The sequence below is a fragment of the Nesoenas mayeri genome (assembly GCF_963082525.1).
Source record: "Nesoenas mayeri genome assembly, chromosome: 16".
Classification (NCBI taxonomy): Eukaryota; Metazoa; Chordata; class Aves; order Columbiformes; family Columbidae; genus Nesoenas; species Nesoenas mayeri.
Window position 1 is genome coordinate 7,104,485 of NC_137562.1, and position 18,586 is coordinate 7,123,070.

The window sequence follows — 18,586 nt, forward strand, 5'->3', positions numbered from 1 at the left end:
ACAATCTGCTTTATGAGAAGCCAGCACAGGGTATTCCCATTTCTCCTCCCTTTGCTGGAACTGGAGCTCTCTTTCCCAAGTCTGTCTGCAAAACTACCTGTCACACAAGAGACAATCAATGCAGTTGCTGCTGGTTGCAGCTCACTTACTGATGGCTGGATTGATTGCTCACTTGTCAGCCCAGAGTCCACAGGCACATGCACGTGTCCAAGCCTACACAGACTACCCCTCCCTTTGCAGAAGGATATCAGAATCACACTGATCTAAGAAAGAGCAGAGAAAGGACTCCAAAGTATGTCTTTTGGCTTCAGCTACAAGTCTGAAAGAAATTCAGTTTTACGACAAGCATAAATACAGATACTGTGCAACAGACTCTATGCACAAACATATTTGAGAAATCAATGCATTTTAGGAACAGATAAGAAACACCACGAACCAAGAACAAGAGCTTTTTTTGGGGTGGATTCTGTTGAACACTTGCTGGGGTTTGCCAGACGGCTGGGACTGCAGGCTAGTAAGAGGAGCTAGAAAAGATGGACTGTCTGAGGGCTGGGAAGTCAGCATAGCCCCATATGCATATAGCTGGGCTAGACGTTTTCCCAGTTTGTCTCTCATCAGCTATTCTGTGCCCATACCTGCAAGCCCCCAGATTGCTGTGGCTTTGCTGAGATGCAGTTCCCACAATGGACAAAGCAGACACTGCTAAGGTTAACCATAAGGACAGAGAATTTGGCAGCATCTCCTGCCTGCAGGACATATTGATGCATTGCCCATCTGATAGCAGAGCCTGGGATCCTAGTGACATGCAAATCCGCAGACTGCTGAGGATTCAGAGTCACCTGTAACAGTCCAATACCATCAACCTTGGTGTAATGATGGTCCCAAGACATCAATTCACTTAAATGTGAAGGAGACAATCTGACTGTGTGAAGTAAATATCGATCTATTCATCAGCAGCCACAGACAGATGTGTGAGTTGTTCAGCTCATGAACATGTGACTTTGCTCCAGAGGGGACCAGCAATTAGTGGCTGTCCCCTTGAAGCCAACTCCAGAATCTGCACTTGTGCATGTGTCAAACACGTCAGTCAGCAGGACCTCAAACCAGACCCTCGTGGCAGAGACGGACTAGCCAACAGAGACTTCCCCACCGATGGGGCTGGCGGGGGCAGGACACTTTATCTCCCTGGGCAGCCTGTTTTGCTCCAATTATACACTGCACATGTACATCGACAGCCAGACATGCATGGATTTATTGACCCTCTCAGAGCCAGCATGGAGCACCCATGAATATCACAGAACTCCCATGTGCACATTGCATGGAGAAAACAAACATCTTGAGGCCACATGCAGACTCTCAGCACCCAAGGTACTTTGAGACCAAGAGCACACATGGCTGTACCTACAGCGTGTTCTTGTGGTGAAGCACAGGTGACTGAGCCAACCTGCAATGAGCTGCTCCTCTCACTCTCAGAGTAACACTGCAGAGGACACAGAAGGAAGCAAAGTTTTTGGCTTCTGAGAAGTGGAAATATACCAGTTTATCCAGTTACCTTTCTGAGCCCACATTACTGGGGAAAACTTTCTAACAGTAATCTGCAAATACCCTAGAGACCTCCGCAAACTTCAAACAGCTGAAGAACACCTGGTGCTTGAAGGCTTATGCTCATTTTGCACAGAACAACAATAACATGTAAACTTTGTTATTTTTCTGAACTTAAGAAACCACTGCCCATGTAGCACTGTGTGTCCATGTCTCCTTTGTCCCCCTGCAACTTATGGTCACTGCTCTAGCATGATGAGAAAATACTCTGATTTCAGTCACTATCCAGACTTTAAGAATCAATGACACACATACAGCAAACTCTAGCTGAGCTATATTTAAACATCATTTACAGGGAAGCAACATTGGTGCGTCCAGTTCTGCTCCGTTTCCCTGAGGCAGCTACAGATGCCTCAATTGAGGTTCTGCAGGTTCAGCTCCAGTTACATTTGCTCTCAGCATCCCTTGGTTTAAGCTAATGAGGAAGCAAATTCCTGGAGTAGATACCCTCAACAGGAGACAGTTGCAATATCAATGGAATTCTATGCATTTACACCATGGGGAACCTGGACAGAGATAGGATTTGCCTGCGAGTTACTTGAGAGTTTTCAAGACAGTTTCAAGACCCTTCCAAACACGGCTGGCCCTGCTGAGGTGCTCAGAAGGAGCACTCCTGCCTCAGCATGCAGTGCGAAAATACACAAAACGAGATCTTAATATCGCACAGATACAACAAGAACACAACGCATTAATTGGGTGCTTTTCCCAAAAGCAATAAATAGATATCTAAATTTGTATAAACTGCAGTTGGGTCCCTCAGACCCCATGGGGGTGAAGCACCTTCCTCTATACCCCAAAGCAGCTGAGCAACTCAGGCAGGATGGGCTGTACTCACACAGTAAATACCCATGGCAGCAAACTGATATATGATACATATGAACATAATATAACAGATTGAAACAAAACATCCTCTCACCTTGATAGCAATGTCAGCAATGTTGCCACCTCTCATTGTTCGATTATGACTCTTGCTGTATTGGGCATTTTTACTCTATCTGCAGCTTCCCAAAATTTTCTTAGAATTTTATTTTGAAGAAAAGTCTACTCCTAGTTTTGTGGTTATGGCAAAAATCTTGGAAGTACCTCTGAAAAACTCAGGAAAAAAAAATGCAATGCCCTCTCATGTGTATATGTGTGTATGTCTGCATCTTTTCTTTCTGTCGTAGGTAAAGGTGAGGGTGTGCACAGAAATACGTTCTTGTCTCTGGGCACCATATATTTATTAAAGCCAGCAGGGAAACAGGATTTTAAACAATTAGCCATCATATATATTGTAACATACTCTCTGTATATATACACAGCATTCATACACATATGCATTCTCATATGGCTTTAATAATTTCTGTTAGGCTTTTAATCCCCCAGTTTAAAGCAGGCCTCTGAAATCTAATGTACAGATTCTGGGAGAATCTATAAATCTGGCATGGAAGTGCTGTAATTAAGAGTGGCTTGAGAGGGGCATGTGAGCAGCAGGTTGGGTGGACTTTTCATTTGCAGATAAGCTCTCTGAGTCAGTCATTCTTCCCTGACTTATGTTGTAAAATGCACATTAATCTCTTTCAAACAAAACCTAGCCAAAGTTGTATCATTTCTGAGACACACAGGAAAATGAGGAGTCCAAGGGTACCAGGAATTAAATATACATGTTTAAAGCCTTTAGTAGGGCATTTCAGCATCATTCCTGTTTCAGCTGGAATCATTGCAACTTCCACTGCCGGAGTATCCAATTCATTACTGCAAAGAGAAATCCAGAGATCAGGAGAAAAACCTTAGGTGATATGAAATGTTAGGTCAGAAGAATGAGAGTAAGGCTGTGGGTTTTTCTAGTCGCAAGAACTCATCATCTGAGTTTTCTGTTAGTGTGACTCTGGTATAGTAGTTGTGATGCCTTCCTGTTGCCAAAGAAAGCTTTCCCAGTGATCGCAGGGAAATTGATTTAAAAAGGATAAGGAGTTACAGTTGTATTTTGGGCTGTTATTCTGATAACATATGAATACGGTGTTGATTTTGAAGGTAAATTTGGTAAGGCTTACAAAACAAGGAGAAATTAGAATCGAGTACCATTTACTGGTTGTTTTAGAGTCTGAAACAGTTACTTCATTTTTTCTCTCTTGTATATTTGAGAAAATTTAGATCTTGTTAGAGCATCACTTTATAATCATTCCTGTATTTCCTGTGCACAGTAGAGGGATAACTACTGCAGCAGTGGTTTGCAGGGTGGTCCCTGCTCTGAGTATTTGTGTCTGTAACTTCATCTCTGGCTTGGCAACATCTGCTGGAGAGGAGACGATGAGAATCCTTAACGTTGCCAGAACGCAGGCCAGAAAGCATCGTAAACTCCTTCCGATCTGCTTGCTGGATTATTACTTGAAAGCCAGCAAATGCAGCATGTGTGTGTCTGCCTAGGGGAGGGGTTCAATTACCTGAGATCCTCTGCAGATATTAGCAGTGTCTCTTGGGGAAGTCTCATTTAGTATGCAGAATAAAATCGCTGTGGCACTGATCATATGATTTGAAGACTCAATCCTGAAGCAGCACTACTGAAAAGGGGAGGTGAAACTGCACAAGACGCTCCGTTCAGACAGCATGAGGCTGTGAGCAGCACACGAATTTTATCCAGCAGGCAGGGGGAGGATTGTTCTGTTAGACGTGTAGTCGGGAAATCACAGGAAAGCTTTATTTCTGGCAAGTCTGCATGTTGCCAGGATGCACCACTGGTGTTACTAGAAAAAGGGAAGCCGCTGCTGTGTGAGATTAAAAGGTAGAGGCTGTGACAGCTACAGAAGATCACCGTGAAACTCATTTGATAACCACCTTAAATACCCCCTCAGGAGTGAATTTAACTGGTTCCAACTGACTGCCTGGAAAGTACGGTGAAAATGATGCACATTCTGAGGAAGCGTTTCAGTGACAGCAGAGCAAACTAGAGGAAAACTTCCACCTGCATTGCTGACATTTGGGAAAAAGAATATAAAAAAGCATTCCAGTGCAAGGATTCTTGTATTTTTTCTTTTCTTTCCTGAGTCCTGGAGAGGGATTGTGTAGTCCCCTCCCTGAGGAAAACACCAACCAGAACTCAGAACACTGCAGACTTCCCAAAGAACAAGCATGGTACAAAATGTGATTTTGGTGTTTTTCCGCAGGCGACTCAGCCAAAGACCTGCTGTTGAGGAGCTAGAAAGAAGAAATATACTTAAACGTGAGTATTTTTTTCCTAAAGTATTTTATGTGTGTTTGTTGAAAGCAGTGATTGCATTTCTAGAACTTATTATTTTTAAATAGAAAAATTAATTCATTGAGGTTATTTTCTGTACACAAAAGTTGTTTCACATGTTCTGGGTTTTGAATGCTGCAGGAATCAGAATTGACACTTTGATAAAGGCATGCAATGGAGAACAGAAAAGAAAGGCTTGTTCAAATTTAGGATTTTGAATGATTTTCATTCTGCTTACTCTGCTCTGCATGTCTGAGAGGGGAACACAATCTCAGTGTCACCCAGAGCAGTGAGAACTGCTCTGACATTTTCCGAGGTGTGGACTGGCCCAGCAAACAGCCCCCTGAGTGCCACGGAGGCTCGAGTGGAATGGACAAAGCATCCTTGCAGAGGGTGGTTCTCCCAGCAAGTATCTTTGTTCTTATCATTAGAGACCTTCCCAAAGACTAATCAAAGAAAGAGCACTCTGAGTTATTAGACAGACACTTCCAGGCCTGTTACAGATGCTGTCATGGGGGAATGTTCTCAACATCTCTCAAATAAACACAAGGCAGAAACTTGCAACTCTTTTCCTGAAGACTGGGGCTCTGACCTGGGGATCAAACAAGTGCTGAACAGGGGAAGGCGACAGAGAGCTTTGAAACTGTCTCCATTATGAGTCTCAGACAGAAGGGAGAGGGAGGCATCTGCCTGAAGGAAAAGTATATTGCTTCTGTTATTTTCATGGTCTGTTTAGTGTTGACAGACAAAAACCAGAATGATGTGACCAATAGTTTGTTTCTGATTAAACAAGCATAAAGCACAAAGCCATGTAAGTTTATGTCATACAAGCGATACCCCCTATGCTATTTAATTTTTATGAATTAGTAATTAATTTGCCAGGAAGAAGTTACCTGCATTTTGTTACCTAAAAATTTAATGTCTCAGAAGTTTCTTAGTAGGTCATAGAAAAAAACCTTATGCTCTTGCCATTGAAGTTACGGAGGATTTAATTTCAGTTTTAATACAAAAGAATTCTGTAGTCACCTCATATTTATCGGTATTTTCAGTCCTGTTCCAATACATACATCACATGTGGTAAAATTTGATGTATCTAACATGTGCATGGCTAAATGAGAAGCAGGATACATTCTTTGCAAATGTGAATGGATGAACTTGGCCTAAATTCACCTGTCATCTACCACGAGAGAAAAGAAAAACCTCTAACCCAAGATTCTGAAATGAGTGGGGCCAGATTTTCAAGAGTCAGTACCTAAGGTCTTGGAAGATCTGTTTCTTTGTGTTTTTTTCTGGCTAAGGAAGAGCTGATCTCTACTGATAAAAATCTGTTCCTTTATGTTTACTTTTTGAAGTGTGCTAGTTACATCCTTAATCTGGGTTAAACTGACCAGCTTTAATAATAAAAAAAGTTTCAATACATTCATATAATGAGCTTAGAGAGAGATAAAGCAGAAAGAAGATAAAGCAGAATTAAAGATATTTCCTGAATGCCAGCTAAACATACTGGTCTAGATTTGTATCTCATTTAAAGAGCTCCCAGCATGGAGCAAATTCATTGACTTCAGTTGCTCAGGCTTTATACAGGTTCAGCTGAGATCAGAACCACTTCTATTTTATTTACCTTTTCCATTATATAAAAAGCGAGGTGTCTTGTAAAGAGCTGAGGTCATCACTTAGCTGGGTCAGTTGTGAAAAGCTGGACAAATGCAACAACAGTCTCTGTTTTGAGTGAATTTGGAAAATAGGAAACTTGCCTTTTATGACCAGGGATATCGACATTCTTGTTAGGAACTTGAAAAACACCCGGATTGGGTCTGACATGCAAAGCTGCGACAGTATAAATGCCAGTCACTGAAATCACTACAGCCTCCTCCAGGCTGTGTTTGTTCAGTTGAGTTTCCCAACATCTTTGATGTTCAGGACACATCCTGCTAATGGAAGCAACGCTACCCCCAAAGATGTCTTAAGGACTCATAATTCACTTTTATACAACTCTAGCACCATGAGAAACATATTGCAAGTACACAAGTGCAACTACTATGTTATTCTAAACCAAATCTCAGTAAGATATAAAACAGTGACTTCTTATCTCCCTTAGGGAGATGTTTCTGACATAAAAGCAATAATTGAAAAGCAAACTTAAAGCCAACACTTTCCTACAATTTTGTTGATTTTCTAAGTCCTGCAATTGAAATATAGAAACACTGCTGGTTTATCACAAAGCCTGAAAAGCACATGAACTAAAATCACAACACAGGTGTTCCCATGTGTTCTTCCTGGATTGAACAGAAAGCTGACATGGACATCCAAGAAAGCAGCATCTCTTCAATCACACTGTGCAATCCCCGGTTCACTCTTAACACCAGTAATTGTTTCAGTGTCACGCACAGCTACGAATTCCCTGAATAACTGGGAGAGCAGCACAGTGAATTACAGTGCTGCACATGTCACCTCGTAATTGGGAGTGTCTCTCTGCTGAGATTTATAAAACCAGCCCCCACTAATGAATGGATCTCAGTGTAGGCAGAGTGATGTGATGGGAAACCCCCCCGGTCTGTCTCTGCAATAACACTCGAGTTTTATGGTGCCCTTGCCAGCATTTTTATCAAATCCTGGTTTATTTTTCTAAAATAACTATTTCTTGTATTTCCTGAAGCTGGGAATAAGCACTGAACCTGAGTGAATATCTCATAGAAATGGGTCACGATGCATGTTTAGTATATTTGGAAAAGCTTTTTCTGATCAGAAATGTGTATTTATGGTTTCTCTTTAGGGATTCTCTCAGTGCATATCACAGTCATATCTTGAAAGACACCATGGCCACAGAAAATTATCTTCTTTTAAGAAAAATGTATAGATAGGAATATCTACTCTAAAAGGCTTGAATTAAAACCAAATGAAGCACATTGGTAACTTATTGCAGGTACCTCTGCCTCTTGGAGTACAATATATTTTTTAAAGCCTGTTCTCTTTTTAAACATTCCAGACTTAAATAGCTGCTAATCCCTGACAGAGCACTAATTTTGGCTGTCCTATTATCTTTTAAATTTGTGTGCCTTGCCACTGAATTGTAATACAGCACATTCTAGCACTTTAGATTCATGTGATTTACATTTCTACTATAGTCAGTTGTGGCTATGCACTACTATGTTATTTTAAATATGTATAATTGCCTTTCATTGTAATCTAATAGGCATAAAAATAAGGGGGGAGAATACTTCATTACTAAAAATATAATTTTGGAAACTCATCTGCAGTGCTAGTGGGTTTTTTGGGGCATATTAAAAATCACGTGTGCGCTTTAACACTGGAAATATCTAATGCAAGTAGAATAATACACTTCACAGTAGCGTCTAGAGGATCCTGGAACAGTTAAACATTTTTCTCTAGGTTTTCAGCTTTGCTCAGGTCATTGGCTCACGCCTGAATATAGTAACAGATAGTGCTAGAAATAGAAACGCCATGAACTTGTTTCCCAAGGCAAAGGATATATTTCACACAGCGTTACAGCTCTCCAGTCTATTTTTAGAGCCAGTGTGTAGGAGGCATCACGGCTTGAATGTTAATAGGCACAACACACAAAGCAAGCTGGCTTAGGTTAGAGTGGAACGCTGCAAAAGAAAACCCCATGAGAATAAAGAGGTTCTAATGTCAGCGGCATATCCTGAATAGCAGAGAAAAAAGCATGCAAGTCAAAGATAACCATTGTGGCAGCGTGACCATCTAAAGATGTAGCCTGAGAATGCGGTTATAGAGGAAAGAACACAGTTTCCCTGGAGCTGCTGCAATAAGTCTTTTCAGTGTCTACTGCCATGAATGGCTCCAGCAATGTGGAGAATAAAAAATGATGATTAGCTATGGAATATTTTGATTTTTCTTCTAAAGTTTATACAATTGGAGAGGTGGTGAGGCTGCTGTTGTTTTATTTAATCTCCTTGGAACGGGAGTGTAGAGCCCAGGAAAAGGTGCTGGTGGCAGCAGGATGTTGTCCTTACAGAGAACTGTGTGTTCTAATAGGGAACCGGAGAGATGTGTTGAACCAACCAAACGTGCAACTAAGAACCAGCTACTAATTTTTCTATGTTCTAATATTTGTTGCCTGGAACTTTGGAAACTACGGATCCTCCTCATGAGGAAAGTAACCTTTTTAAAATTTATGTCATCCACAGAACGAAATGATCAAACAGAACAGGAAGAAAGAAGGGAAATCAAACAGAGACTGACAAGAAAGGTAAAATCTTGCAAATCTTTCCATTAGATTTTAGAAATCTAGCAAAGCTAATGTAACATCAACCAGTCATAAACCTGCCTTAACACACACCCTCCTCAGCAGGCTGAGATAGTGCTATCTAGTAATATGAATTATAAAAATATTCACTTCATCTCAGCTACATGAGACTTAGTAGAATAAATAAACATTAAATCAGAAAATGGGTATTTGCTTGCAAACCACATATTTTGCAGCTACATGGCTAGCAAAGGACTGCTTAGTTCTTTGTAGCAATCAGCAGAGCCGATTCCGTGCTGAGCACCAGGTGTGCTCCCACAATAAACTTCTCTTTGCATTTAAGGTATTCGCAGAATCAGAACTGGATCTGTTATTGTTGTGTTCCCAGGAATCCCTATGGGAATTATAAGCCAAATATGCCAATAACTTGTTAAAGCCAAATTGAAATTCTTCCAGTGGGTCTGGTCCTGCACACCTTACACAATGTGCCACTGACTGCAGCAGAAAACCCCTACAGCCTATTATATTGTACATAAATCATCATAAATTCATTTTGATTCCCTTAGATATTGTAAGTGCATTTTATCAATATCCAAGTTAAAATATTTTCCTCTTTTGTCCATTACAAAGCTACTGAGCTGAAGCCCGCACCTCCATTTAAACCCTTATTACTCTCCTAAGAATTCTCTGAAGGACTGAATATTTCCCTGGACTTTCCAAAAATTCATTTTTTTTTTAAATTTTTCCATATACATAAATGCACACTAAGCTAAGATGCAAAGCAGAAAATGTTGTGCACTGTATTGATATGTTTAACACTGATTTTATTTTACAAAACTATTTAATACAGCTTAACCAGAGACCTACAGTTGATGAACTAAGAGACAGAAAAATCCTGATTCGGTTCAGTGATTATGTAGAAGTGGCAAAAGCCCAGGACTACGACAGGCGGGCAGATAAACCATGGACAAGACTATCAGCAGCAGATAAGGTACTGACATAATTCAAATGATGTATTACTGCTTTGTACTAGCGTTGTCTACACTGATACATCAGATTCTGCAAAGACATTTAACCTCTAGGACATTTAATCCCTGTAAGTGTTACCCATGTATTTTATGCTGAAACCATAGCGACCAATACATACTCTAATAAAAAAATGCTATTTATAAAAACGCCTATTTAGAACTATAAAGGCTCCTAGCCAGCCCAACAACTGACAGAACAAACCAAAGGTGGACACAATCTTTTTTTAATGCAACTCAGAAACATTTCCAGCCAATGCACCGTTAACGTTTATCCTGAAACAGGAAGTTTTGTCCCAAATACGCAAATATTCTCCACCACGTTTCTAAACACGCCAGAATTACCTTTCCCATTTCCTTTGAAAGCTCAAGGAGTGACCTGATCCCACATTTTCATGCGCATAAACAAACACGCATTTTTGTTCCATCACATACTCGCCACACAGCTGATTTACATCCTAATGTAACTTTCACATTTAGGTGCTTGAGTACTAAGAAAAATAGTTTGGCATGATTCCAGATGGAACTTGCTGAATAAGTTGTGAAGTTTCAGGGCTGCAGCGAGCAGGAGGACTAAGGATGCTGAGCTGATTACCAAGTAAACTGGCAAATACAGGAGCATTATTACAGCTTTGTTCTGAGACGTGGAGATCAAACACTTCATTCCCCATTCCAGTGTTGCCCCAGTAAAAAGTGTCATAAATGCTTTTAGAGGACTTATATAGCAAAGGAACAATGGATTTCTACTACAGTAGCTGTTCTCCTGAGCTCACTAAAATGGTGAACGAGTTATTATATATTACTCCATGGAATAATGATTTTGTATTTTCCTTGTATGTTTTGGGTATGCATTAAAATTAGACTTTTCCTTGCTTTACTGTTTTTATATTGTTAACAAGGCAGGTTTGTAAGCAGTTGCATACACAGGGGGCACAGGTCAGCAATTCAGGGTCAGGATTTTGACAGAAAAACTTCCCTTTTGGAGCAGCCAAATACATTATTTTCCCCATCTAGACAGAAGTGACCCTGCCAGCAATGAATGATAAGAAGTATCATATCATCAATCCATACAACCTAAATATTCAGCATCTCTACCAGTACAGTGTGCTTTGCCACTCCCAACACCTATTATTTCTACTTTAGAAAAGTCCAGTTCTGCTCTTCAAGCCCGGTATTTTACAATGCTTATAAATATAAGGTTATTTGTTAACCACCTTCTATTTTCAATTCCTAGGCGGCAATTCGGAAAGAGTTAAATGAATACAAAAGTAACGAAATGGAGGTACACGCGTCAAGCAAACATTTGACAAGGTCAGTTTTCCAGCTATTTATTTCACTTACCTGCTAAAACCAGTCTGCTTGAGTCCTGAATTTGTAGTTTCTGTTCTTACATGGTGGATGTGGGAGAAGAATATGCAAAGGAAGCTTTATTTTTAAAATAAATTGGAAGTATTTATCTCTTTGTTTCAAGCCTTTTTTTTTTGTTTTGTTTTTGTTTTTTGTTTGTTTGTTTTTGCTTTGATTTGCATGTACTAAGAAGCCCTCTGACCTTCTTCAAAACATGACTCAGGTTGCATTCTTTGCACCGAAAATTCAAAAGCTATGAGAAAAATTTAAATTTAGGGTGCAACATAGGAAAAAAAAAAGAATTTAAAAAGCAGACAAACAACTTAATACACTATGAAAAGGTTTTTGAATTAAATGTAATTGAACGTGCCAACTTATCATCCTAAACATTGCAACTTTCCTCCTAAGAAATAAAACTCTACATACCATGACATCCATAATGCTCATAAGTAATGCACTGGTTCTCATTGGGGGTGTTCTGATGGATTCAGCCTGTAGGTTTCAGTATCACTTGATGTTGCCCCAGTAGCTACTGCAGGAGTCCGACCCCCCGCACGCTCCACGGCCGCCCAGCGGGGGGACAGGACAAGACCTGCGTTGGGCTCCTGTTCTCCGAGCAACCTGGCCAGCCCAGTGCTTGCTCCACGTACCAGCACCAACGACACGTGCTGTGTTCAAACACGCACAAAAACATCCATTTCCCTTTTCTAAGTGGGAAAAAATGTGAGAGAAGCTGATTCCACAGCCGTTACTTGCAAAAAGACCTTGTTAGTGAGAGAAAAATTGAAGCAGCTATCAGTTATTTCCTACAATTTCTGTTAGGTCTCTTGAGAGCAGGTACAATTACTCTTAAAACAATTTGAGGAGTTGCTGGGAGCACCGTGTACTCTTGCCGTGTCTGTAAGGGTCCTCAGGTGTGCTCGCTGCTAAAATAAGTTCCCTACCGCTGTACCACAGCACGTGATGTGCAGGCTCACGTCCTGCAAGGATCCTGCATCTGGGCCTGAGCCCACGTTTCCATGCTTATTTCTGAACTCGGAATGAACCCAGCTTAACCGAGCTTTGCGTGTTCAATGAAAAGAACATAAATGAGCCATAAATGCAATGTATATTGATCTAAGCACTATATTTATAGAATTATAGACTGTTCATGCAATTGTTAGGGCCTTTTTTACATTCCAGCATTCAGACTCAATGTTTATAGTGAGACATCACTGCGCTGATAGAATGAAATTTCGGGGAAAAAAGGGATGGCTGCAGTTTGAGCCTGAAAGTGAGATATACCTTCTCTAATTGAAGCTACCTGGGGAGCTTAAATAGATTATGATGATATATTTTTAAATTTGGTCAGGATACTAGTAAGCAGGTTATACACCTTGGAAACAGAACTACAATTTACAATTAGCGCTAAAGTATTACAAATGATAGGGACTTTAATTATGTACCTCAGCCAAAAGAACAAGTCTACAGAGGAAGAGAATATTTATTCCAGGCAGACTCTTATTAATTATACATTAAACCAATAGTATGTCCCCATATTTTCTGAAGCATCCGCTCAATATTGCTTAACACATACAAAATAACAAGATCACTGCACAATAAAGATCATTTCTACCAATGACAAACTCTTACCTAATTCCTCAGAAAAACTCCCCCAAACAAATCAACCCCATACCTATATTTGCATTTGCACTCCCAGATAACTGTAAACTGGTTAGACTGTCCCTAAGGACTCCACCTGCACTACAGCCATGGCATAGATCTGGAAATGTGCTGGTGAAAATTGAAACTAATATTCCTCAATACTGTTACTACCTTCAAACAGAATGCTTTTTAAAAAACAAAGGAAAACATTTTTTTTTGTTAATCTAATGTAGAATTTTTAAAAATTATATGTAATTTGAAAAAATCTCTCTTATTTCTCCTAGATTTCACAGGCCATAGAAATTTTCTTCTGAGAAGAATCAGTCTTTACTTTTTGATATTGCTGCTGAACACACATCAGGGAATACCCAAGTATTTCCCTACAGTTCAGTCCAGGATACTTTGATGTTTATGTGAAAGCCGGACTCTGCAGATGAGGTCTCTGCAGCACTTACGTACAGAGAGACACACCAGAGATGAACTTCGCTCTGAAGTCAGAAGAGCGATGGCCTGTGGAGTGGGATGATCTGCTGAAAAAGACTGAAGTAAAGCTACTGGAAAGAACCTACTACTCTCCTTGTTTCAAACTGTTTCGCAGTCAGTCTTGGAAAAGGAGATGTTGTGCATGTACAGGCTTTACCATTCCAAGGCCTCTGACATAAATGGACATGACACACTGTCATTCAGTATTATGTTGGGAAGACATTTTGAACTTACCACAATTAGTTTGTAAAACACTTCAGTTCATGTTCTAAAAACTAATTTAATGTATTATAATTTCATTCTTTTTTATATAATGTCTAACAGAATCACAGCTGCAAGCATTTTTGATTCCTGTTACTTTTGTTCTTTAATTAAATGACTAATTATTGCAGGAAATGGAAATGTTTCCTAAAGCTCTCTTTTTTCCAGGGACAGTTGGGAAGGGAACTAGAGTTATTATGCACTAGATCATATCACTTATCAACACAGGGTCTTCAAAAGGATTACTGTAACTAAGGATTCCCAGCTTGTGGGTAACTTTGAGGGTAACTTAGAGCAGCTTCTTATATTTCAAACAATACCTATGAGCTGCATTACTAATGCGACAACCACCGTGTAGTTATGCAGCAATAAGCTACGCTTCTTCCCACGTTCTCAGCTCTCATTCCAGCACCAGCATCCCAGCCTTTGCTCTGGTCTGGGAAGACACAAAGTTGTGACTGCTTCAGAGCCACACCTGGTCCCCACCAGACAACTGCTCTCAGCTCAGCAGCACATTAGAGGTTAGAGCAGGTGAGCTGGACACGGCCGGCACTCCCTGCACCAGGGACCACGCTCGGTTACTGCTGGAGCCGCAGGTGGATGCACTGACGGCACATTCAGCTTAGGGAGCTTCTATCCTTGTGCTGCTCTTGCGCAATTGAAAAAAGAAACAGGCCTGCAGTGCACAATTCCCACAGTCTCCTTTAGGAGTCTGCTTTGAACAACCCCTGGGGTTTCCCATTCACAAACTCAATCTCCCTAAGCTGAACTTCACCTTTGAGAATACCCCCTTCTAATATGCTTCACATTTTTACATTTGTTAAATTTGGTTGTGCTTGCTCAAAGTTTTTGGAAGTTAATGGGGTGGGGTGAAAAGTGACAGAAGGACAGTAAAATTTCATACCTCTGTTTTATCATGAGACCTCTCTAAAAATAGCAGTTGTATTATTTTTCCAATATGCACCAAGTGTAAGAAAAAAATCTGGGCCTTGCAGTGCACTTTGTAAAACCTTGTACAATTAAGAGAAAAACACTGTTTCATTGACAGATAAAATTCAATTAGATTAGTAAAAGTTTAACATCTCATGAGGTCCATCTAGTGGAGAAGATAGTGAACAGTCTCCAGAAAAATAACCCAACGAAACATAAAAATCAGAGGCTCAGAAAAATTAGAAAAGCATTAAGTACAGTTACACAGATGGCATGAGCGGACCAAATTATTTACTGTCAATTTCAAGAAAATAATTTCCAGAGACAGAGTGTTGTGTTTTTAAAATTAATTCATATTTACAACTATTTCTGTTTACAAAAACCATGTCCCATCAATGAAGTCTAAGAGCACCAATTACTCTGCATTCTACTCTCAGTGCACATTGGATAGAAATCTACTATTAGGAACGTAGAAAGGAAACTGAGACAAAAGAAGAGGTCAGAGGGTAGAGGGGACAATGGAAGGAATGACAAAGTGTGTATGATGTCAAAGACAACCAAAGGACAAAATAAGAGGTAAAATGGAATGTAAAATAATGGATATAAAGTAATTAAGTTGTGAAGGGCTGTTACCCCAATCTGGCTAACGCTCCTGTGAGACCTGTGGCAATAGTGCGGTGCTGAGCAGATGTAGGCTCTGAGATGTGCCCCTGTTCATCTGAGCTGGTCCCACGGGCAAGAGGCAGCTCTGCATGTGCTCACGCAGACAAGCTCCAGGACATGCACGTTCTGAGTTATTCTCTACTTCTGTTACTTCTTGAGGAGCTGTAAGTTTTCAATACCCATTTTTGAAAAGAAACTAAATGAAAAGTATTAGAGGTATTGTTCTGAGTCTGAAAAGTTCATAAATATGCATCATAAATATTCAGAAGAAACCTTCTAGTTGATACCCAGCAACAAAGGAGAAGTGTAAATTATGACACACTGGTTGTTTTCTTGTGAAATCTGAAATCAAGTACATGGGATAAACTGTTAATATGTAGGATATATTTCTGAGCTACAGACAGCAGAGCCTCTTGCTGCCTGTTGTCTTACATGAAACACTTGTGCAGCAGTACATGTTATTTGGCATACTAGTACATATTACTGATCGAAAGCAAAATAGTAATGACATTGTAAAAATGACAGACAAACAATATGTATTTTTTTGAAATCTTTAATGCAACTGTTTGCAACATAGTTCAACCACAAGTGTTCAGAGTTTTGTTTTCTCTTAGAAACTCCTATAGAAGTCTAACACCACAGACAAATAGGACTGAAATCAAAACAGGCAATTTAATCTCTGGATATTTTCTGACTGTATTCAGGATCAGACTAAAGTATCCTCTGTACACATAGCCCAAAAACATAGATTCTAAGTGAAACTCAAAGCTATTTCTCTGAAAGTCAGTTACATAACCTATAAAAATTGTTAAAGACTTCTTAAAAAACAGCATGTGCTAAAAATCCAAAAATTTACATATTGCATATTAGCATAGTCAGTAAAATAATTCCAAATATCTCACATATAAAAGGAGAAGTCTTATCCACAAAGATTTTAATACTATTAAGTAAAATATGCTTTCATTACAATAGTTTTCTTGAGTTTAAAAAAAAAAAGTCAAATTTTACATTATAAAACAGTGTTTATGTTCACCTTGAATTTCAGGAAGGTATCTGGAAATGTTACTTCAGAATCCTGTCTTCTGATTGAAACAACATCTGCAACCCTCTGCGAACATTACACAGCTCCTCTTCTTGCTGTGCAAAAAGTAGGACATTTATCACATAAAAAAGGAAGATTTTATTGCAAGTACGTATTGTAATTCTGGTGCATAGTACACATCGCTCTTAACATAACAAATATGATACTTTTCCACATCAATATTCAACATATTAAGACTCAGAAGTAAACCAGTATTTCCGTATCTACCTGCTGCTTTTCATCCAGATAAGGTTTAAAGTAGAATGTCAGTGACACCCAGAATCTGTCTCATTTTTATTTATTAAGTATAGTTGATTGTATATTAAATGACTAGAAATTGTAATTTCTATTCCCCTATAAAAAATAAAAATGAAGACACGATAACTTAGAGAGCAGCATAGGGGAAAGGGACCTGGGGGTCCCGGTGGACAGCAGGATGACCACGAGCCAGCACCTGGGCCCTTGTGGCCAGGAAGGCCAATGGCATCCTGGGGTCTATTAGAAAGCGGGTGGTTGGTAGGTCAGAGAGGTTCTCCTGCCCCTCTACTCTGCCCTGGTGAGACCACATCTGGAATATTGTGTCCAGTTGTGGCCCTTCAGTTCCAGCAGGACAGGGAACTGCTGGAGAGAGTCCAGCACAGGGCAACTAAGATGCTGAAGGGAGTGGAGCATCTCCCGTGTGAGGAAAGGCTGAGGGGGCTGGTGCTCTGGAGCTGGAGGAGACTGAGGGGTGACCTCATTAATGTTTACAGATATATAAAGGGTGAGTATCACAAGGATGGAGCCAGGCTCTTCTCAGTGACAACCAAGGATAGGACAAGGGGTAATGGGTGCAAATTGGAACACAAGAGGTTCCACTTAAATTTGAGAAGAAACTTATTCTCAGTAAGGGTAACAGAACACTGGCCCAGGCTGCCCAGGGGGGTTGTGGAGTCTCCTTCTCTGCAGACATTCCAACCCGCCTGGACACCTTCCTGTGTAACCTCATCTGGGTGTTCCTGCTCCATGGGGGGATTGCACTGGATGAGCTTTCAAGGTCCCTTCCAACCCCTGACATTCTGTGATTCATTTACCATTTCTTTAAGAAGTTTCTCTTGGAGGCTTTGTATGTTTTCTTTCATCAGATGCATCTATAAAAAGAAAAGACTGCAACACTGAATGTTGTTACATTCAAGGATGGTTTTATGACAATGAAAAACTACAAAAATACTTATTGCATTAATACATTGCTGAGGATTAAGACTTTCATTGCAAAAAAGTCAATACTAGTATCTGTTGGCAAAACTGAAGAATTACAGAAAACAAGAAAAATAAAATTTTATCCTACCTCTGAAGTAAAAATACGCTCTTCATAGTCAACAGTATGGTAGATGTTCTTTTCAAATGAAGTTTTAAGAACCTGAATTCTAGAGAAATAAAAGACAGCTCAAACAGCTTTGCTACAAATGAACATTCCACACATATCATGAATACACCCCATTATTTGTAACCCACTTTCATGTAAAAGGATGGATAAATTTTACCATCATTGTTACTATTTGAATAGTCCCTCAGGTAAATGGAGAAATTTAGATGGAGAATAATTACACTTTTTCTGTAAAATAACATCTTAATCATAATTTCTCATCTACTATCTGTGTTTTATGGAAAAGTGAAATTGCGTAGAGAATGGTAGTTGGCCTAATTTATACCTCAAATGAACAGAACACAAATCTCATCCCAGGATAATGAAGCCAACTAACCTCTGTTGCTCATTTTTCATGAATGTACTAAAAGTATGTGTATGTTTTTTCCAAAAGGTCTGGAAAGAAAAATATTAAGAGATTATGATCAGTAGGAACTAATATTTTCTGAACTAAAACTGATTAATATATGAATAAAATACAACCACAGACTTAGCACAGAATGGGTAGGAGTTACACAGTCACCACAAAAGTGTGAAAAATGATAAGCTGAGCTGGCAGGATGAGGCACTTCAGCAATTCTATTTTCATGGAACCAGTTTGAGCAAAAATCTGTTCTGTGTAACAGTTTAAAAACAATGAAAAAGACTATGCATATCATTTTAATCAGACGTTGCAAATAATTTAAGTCATGCCTTAGGGAAA

At 39.7% G+C, this 18,586-nt stretch overlaps 2 protein-coding genes across 2 annotated transcripts in view; one reads left to right on the forward strand and one right to left on the reverse strand.

Annotated features, from left to right (window-relative positions):
- Window positions 1–11,902, forward strand: part of PHACTR3 (phosphatase and actin regulator 3) — a gene marked incomplete at its 5' end in the record, with an annotated part of 96,585 nt that extends 84,683 nt beyond the window's left edge. The window contains 4 exons of the mRNA XM_080354618.1: window positions 4,746–4,801; window positions 8,986–9,047; window positions 9,895–10,035; window positions 11,304–11,902. Coding sequence (XP_080210744.1) covers window positions 4,746–4,801; window positions 8,986–9,047; window positions 9,895–10,035; window positions 11,304–11,417 — 373 coding nt within the window. The 3' untranslated portion in view covers window positions 11,418–11,902. The remainder of the gene's footprint in view (window positions 1–4,745; window positions 4,802–8,985; window positions 9,048–9,894; window positions 10,036–11,303) is intronic.
- The window catches only part of SYCP2 (synaptonemal complex protein 2), a gene marked incomplete at both ends in the record, with an annotated part of 32,026 nt that continues 25,320 nt past the window's right edge, over window positions 11,881–18,586 (reverse strand). Inside the window, 6 exons of the mRNA XM_080354673.1 lie at window positions 11,881–12,084; window positions 12,361–12,445; window positions 16,464–16,534; window positions 17,552–17,608; window positions 17,806–17,884; window positions 18,221–18,279. Of these exons, the coding sequence (XP_080210799.1) occupies window positions 11,881–12,084; window positions 12,361–12,445; window positions 16,464–16,534; window positions 17,552–17,608; window positions 17,806–17,884; window positions 18,221–18,279 (555 nt within the window). The remainder of the gene's footprint in view (window positions 12,085–12,360; window positions 12,446–16,463; window positions 16,535–17,551; window positions 17,609–17,805; window positions 17,885–18,220; window positions 18,280–18,586) is intronic.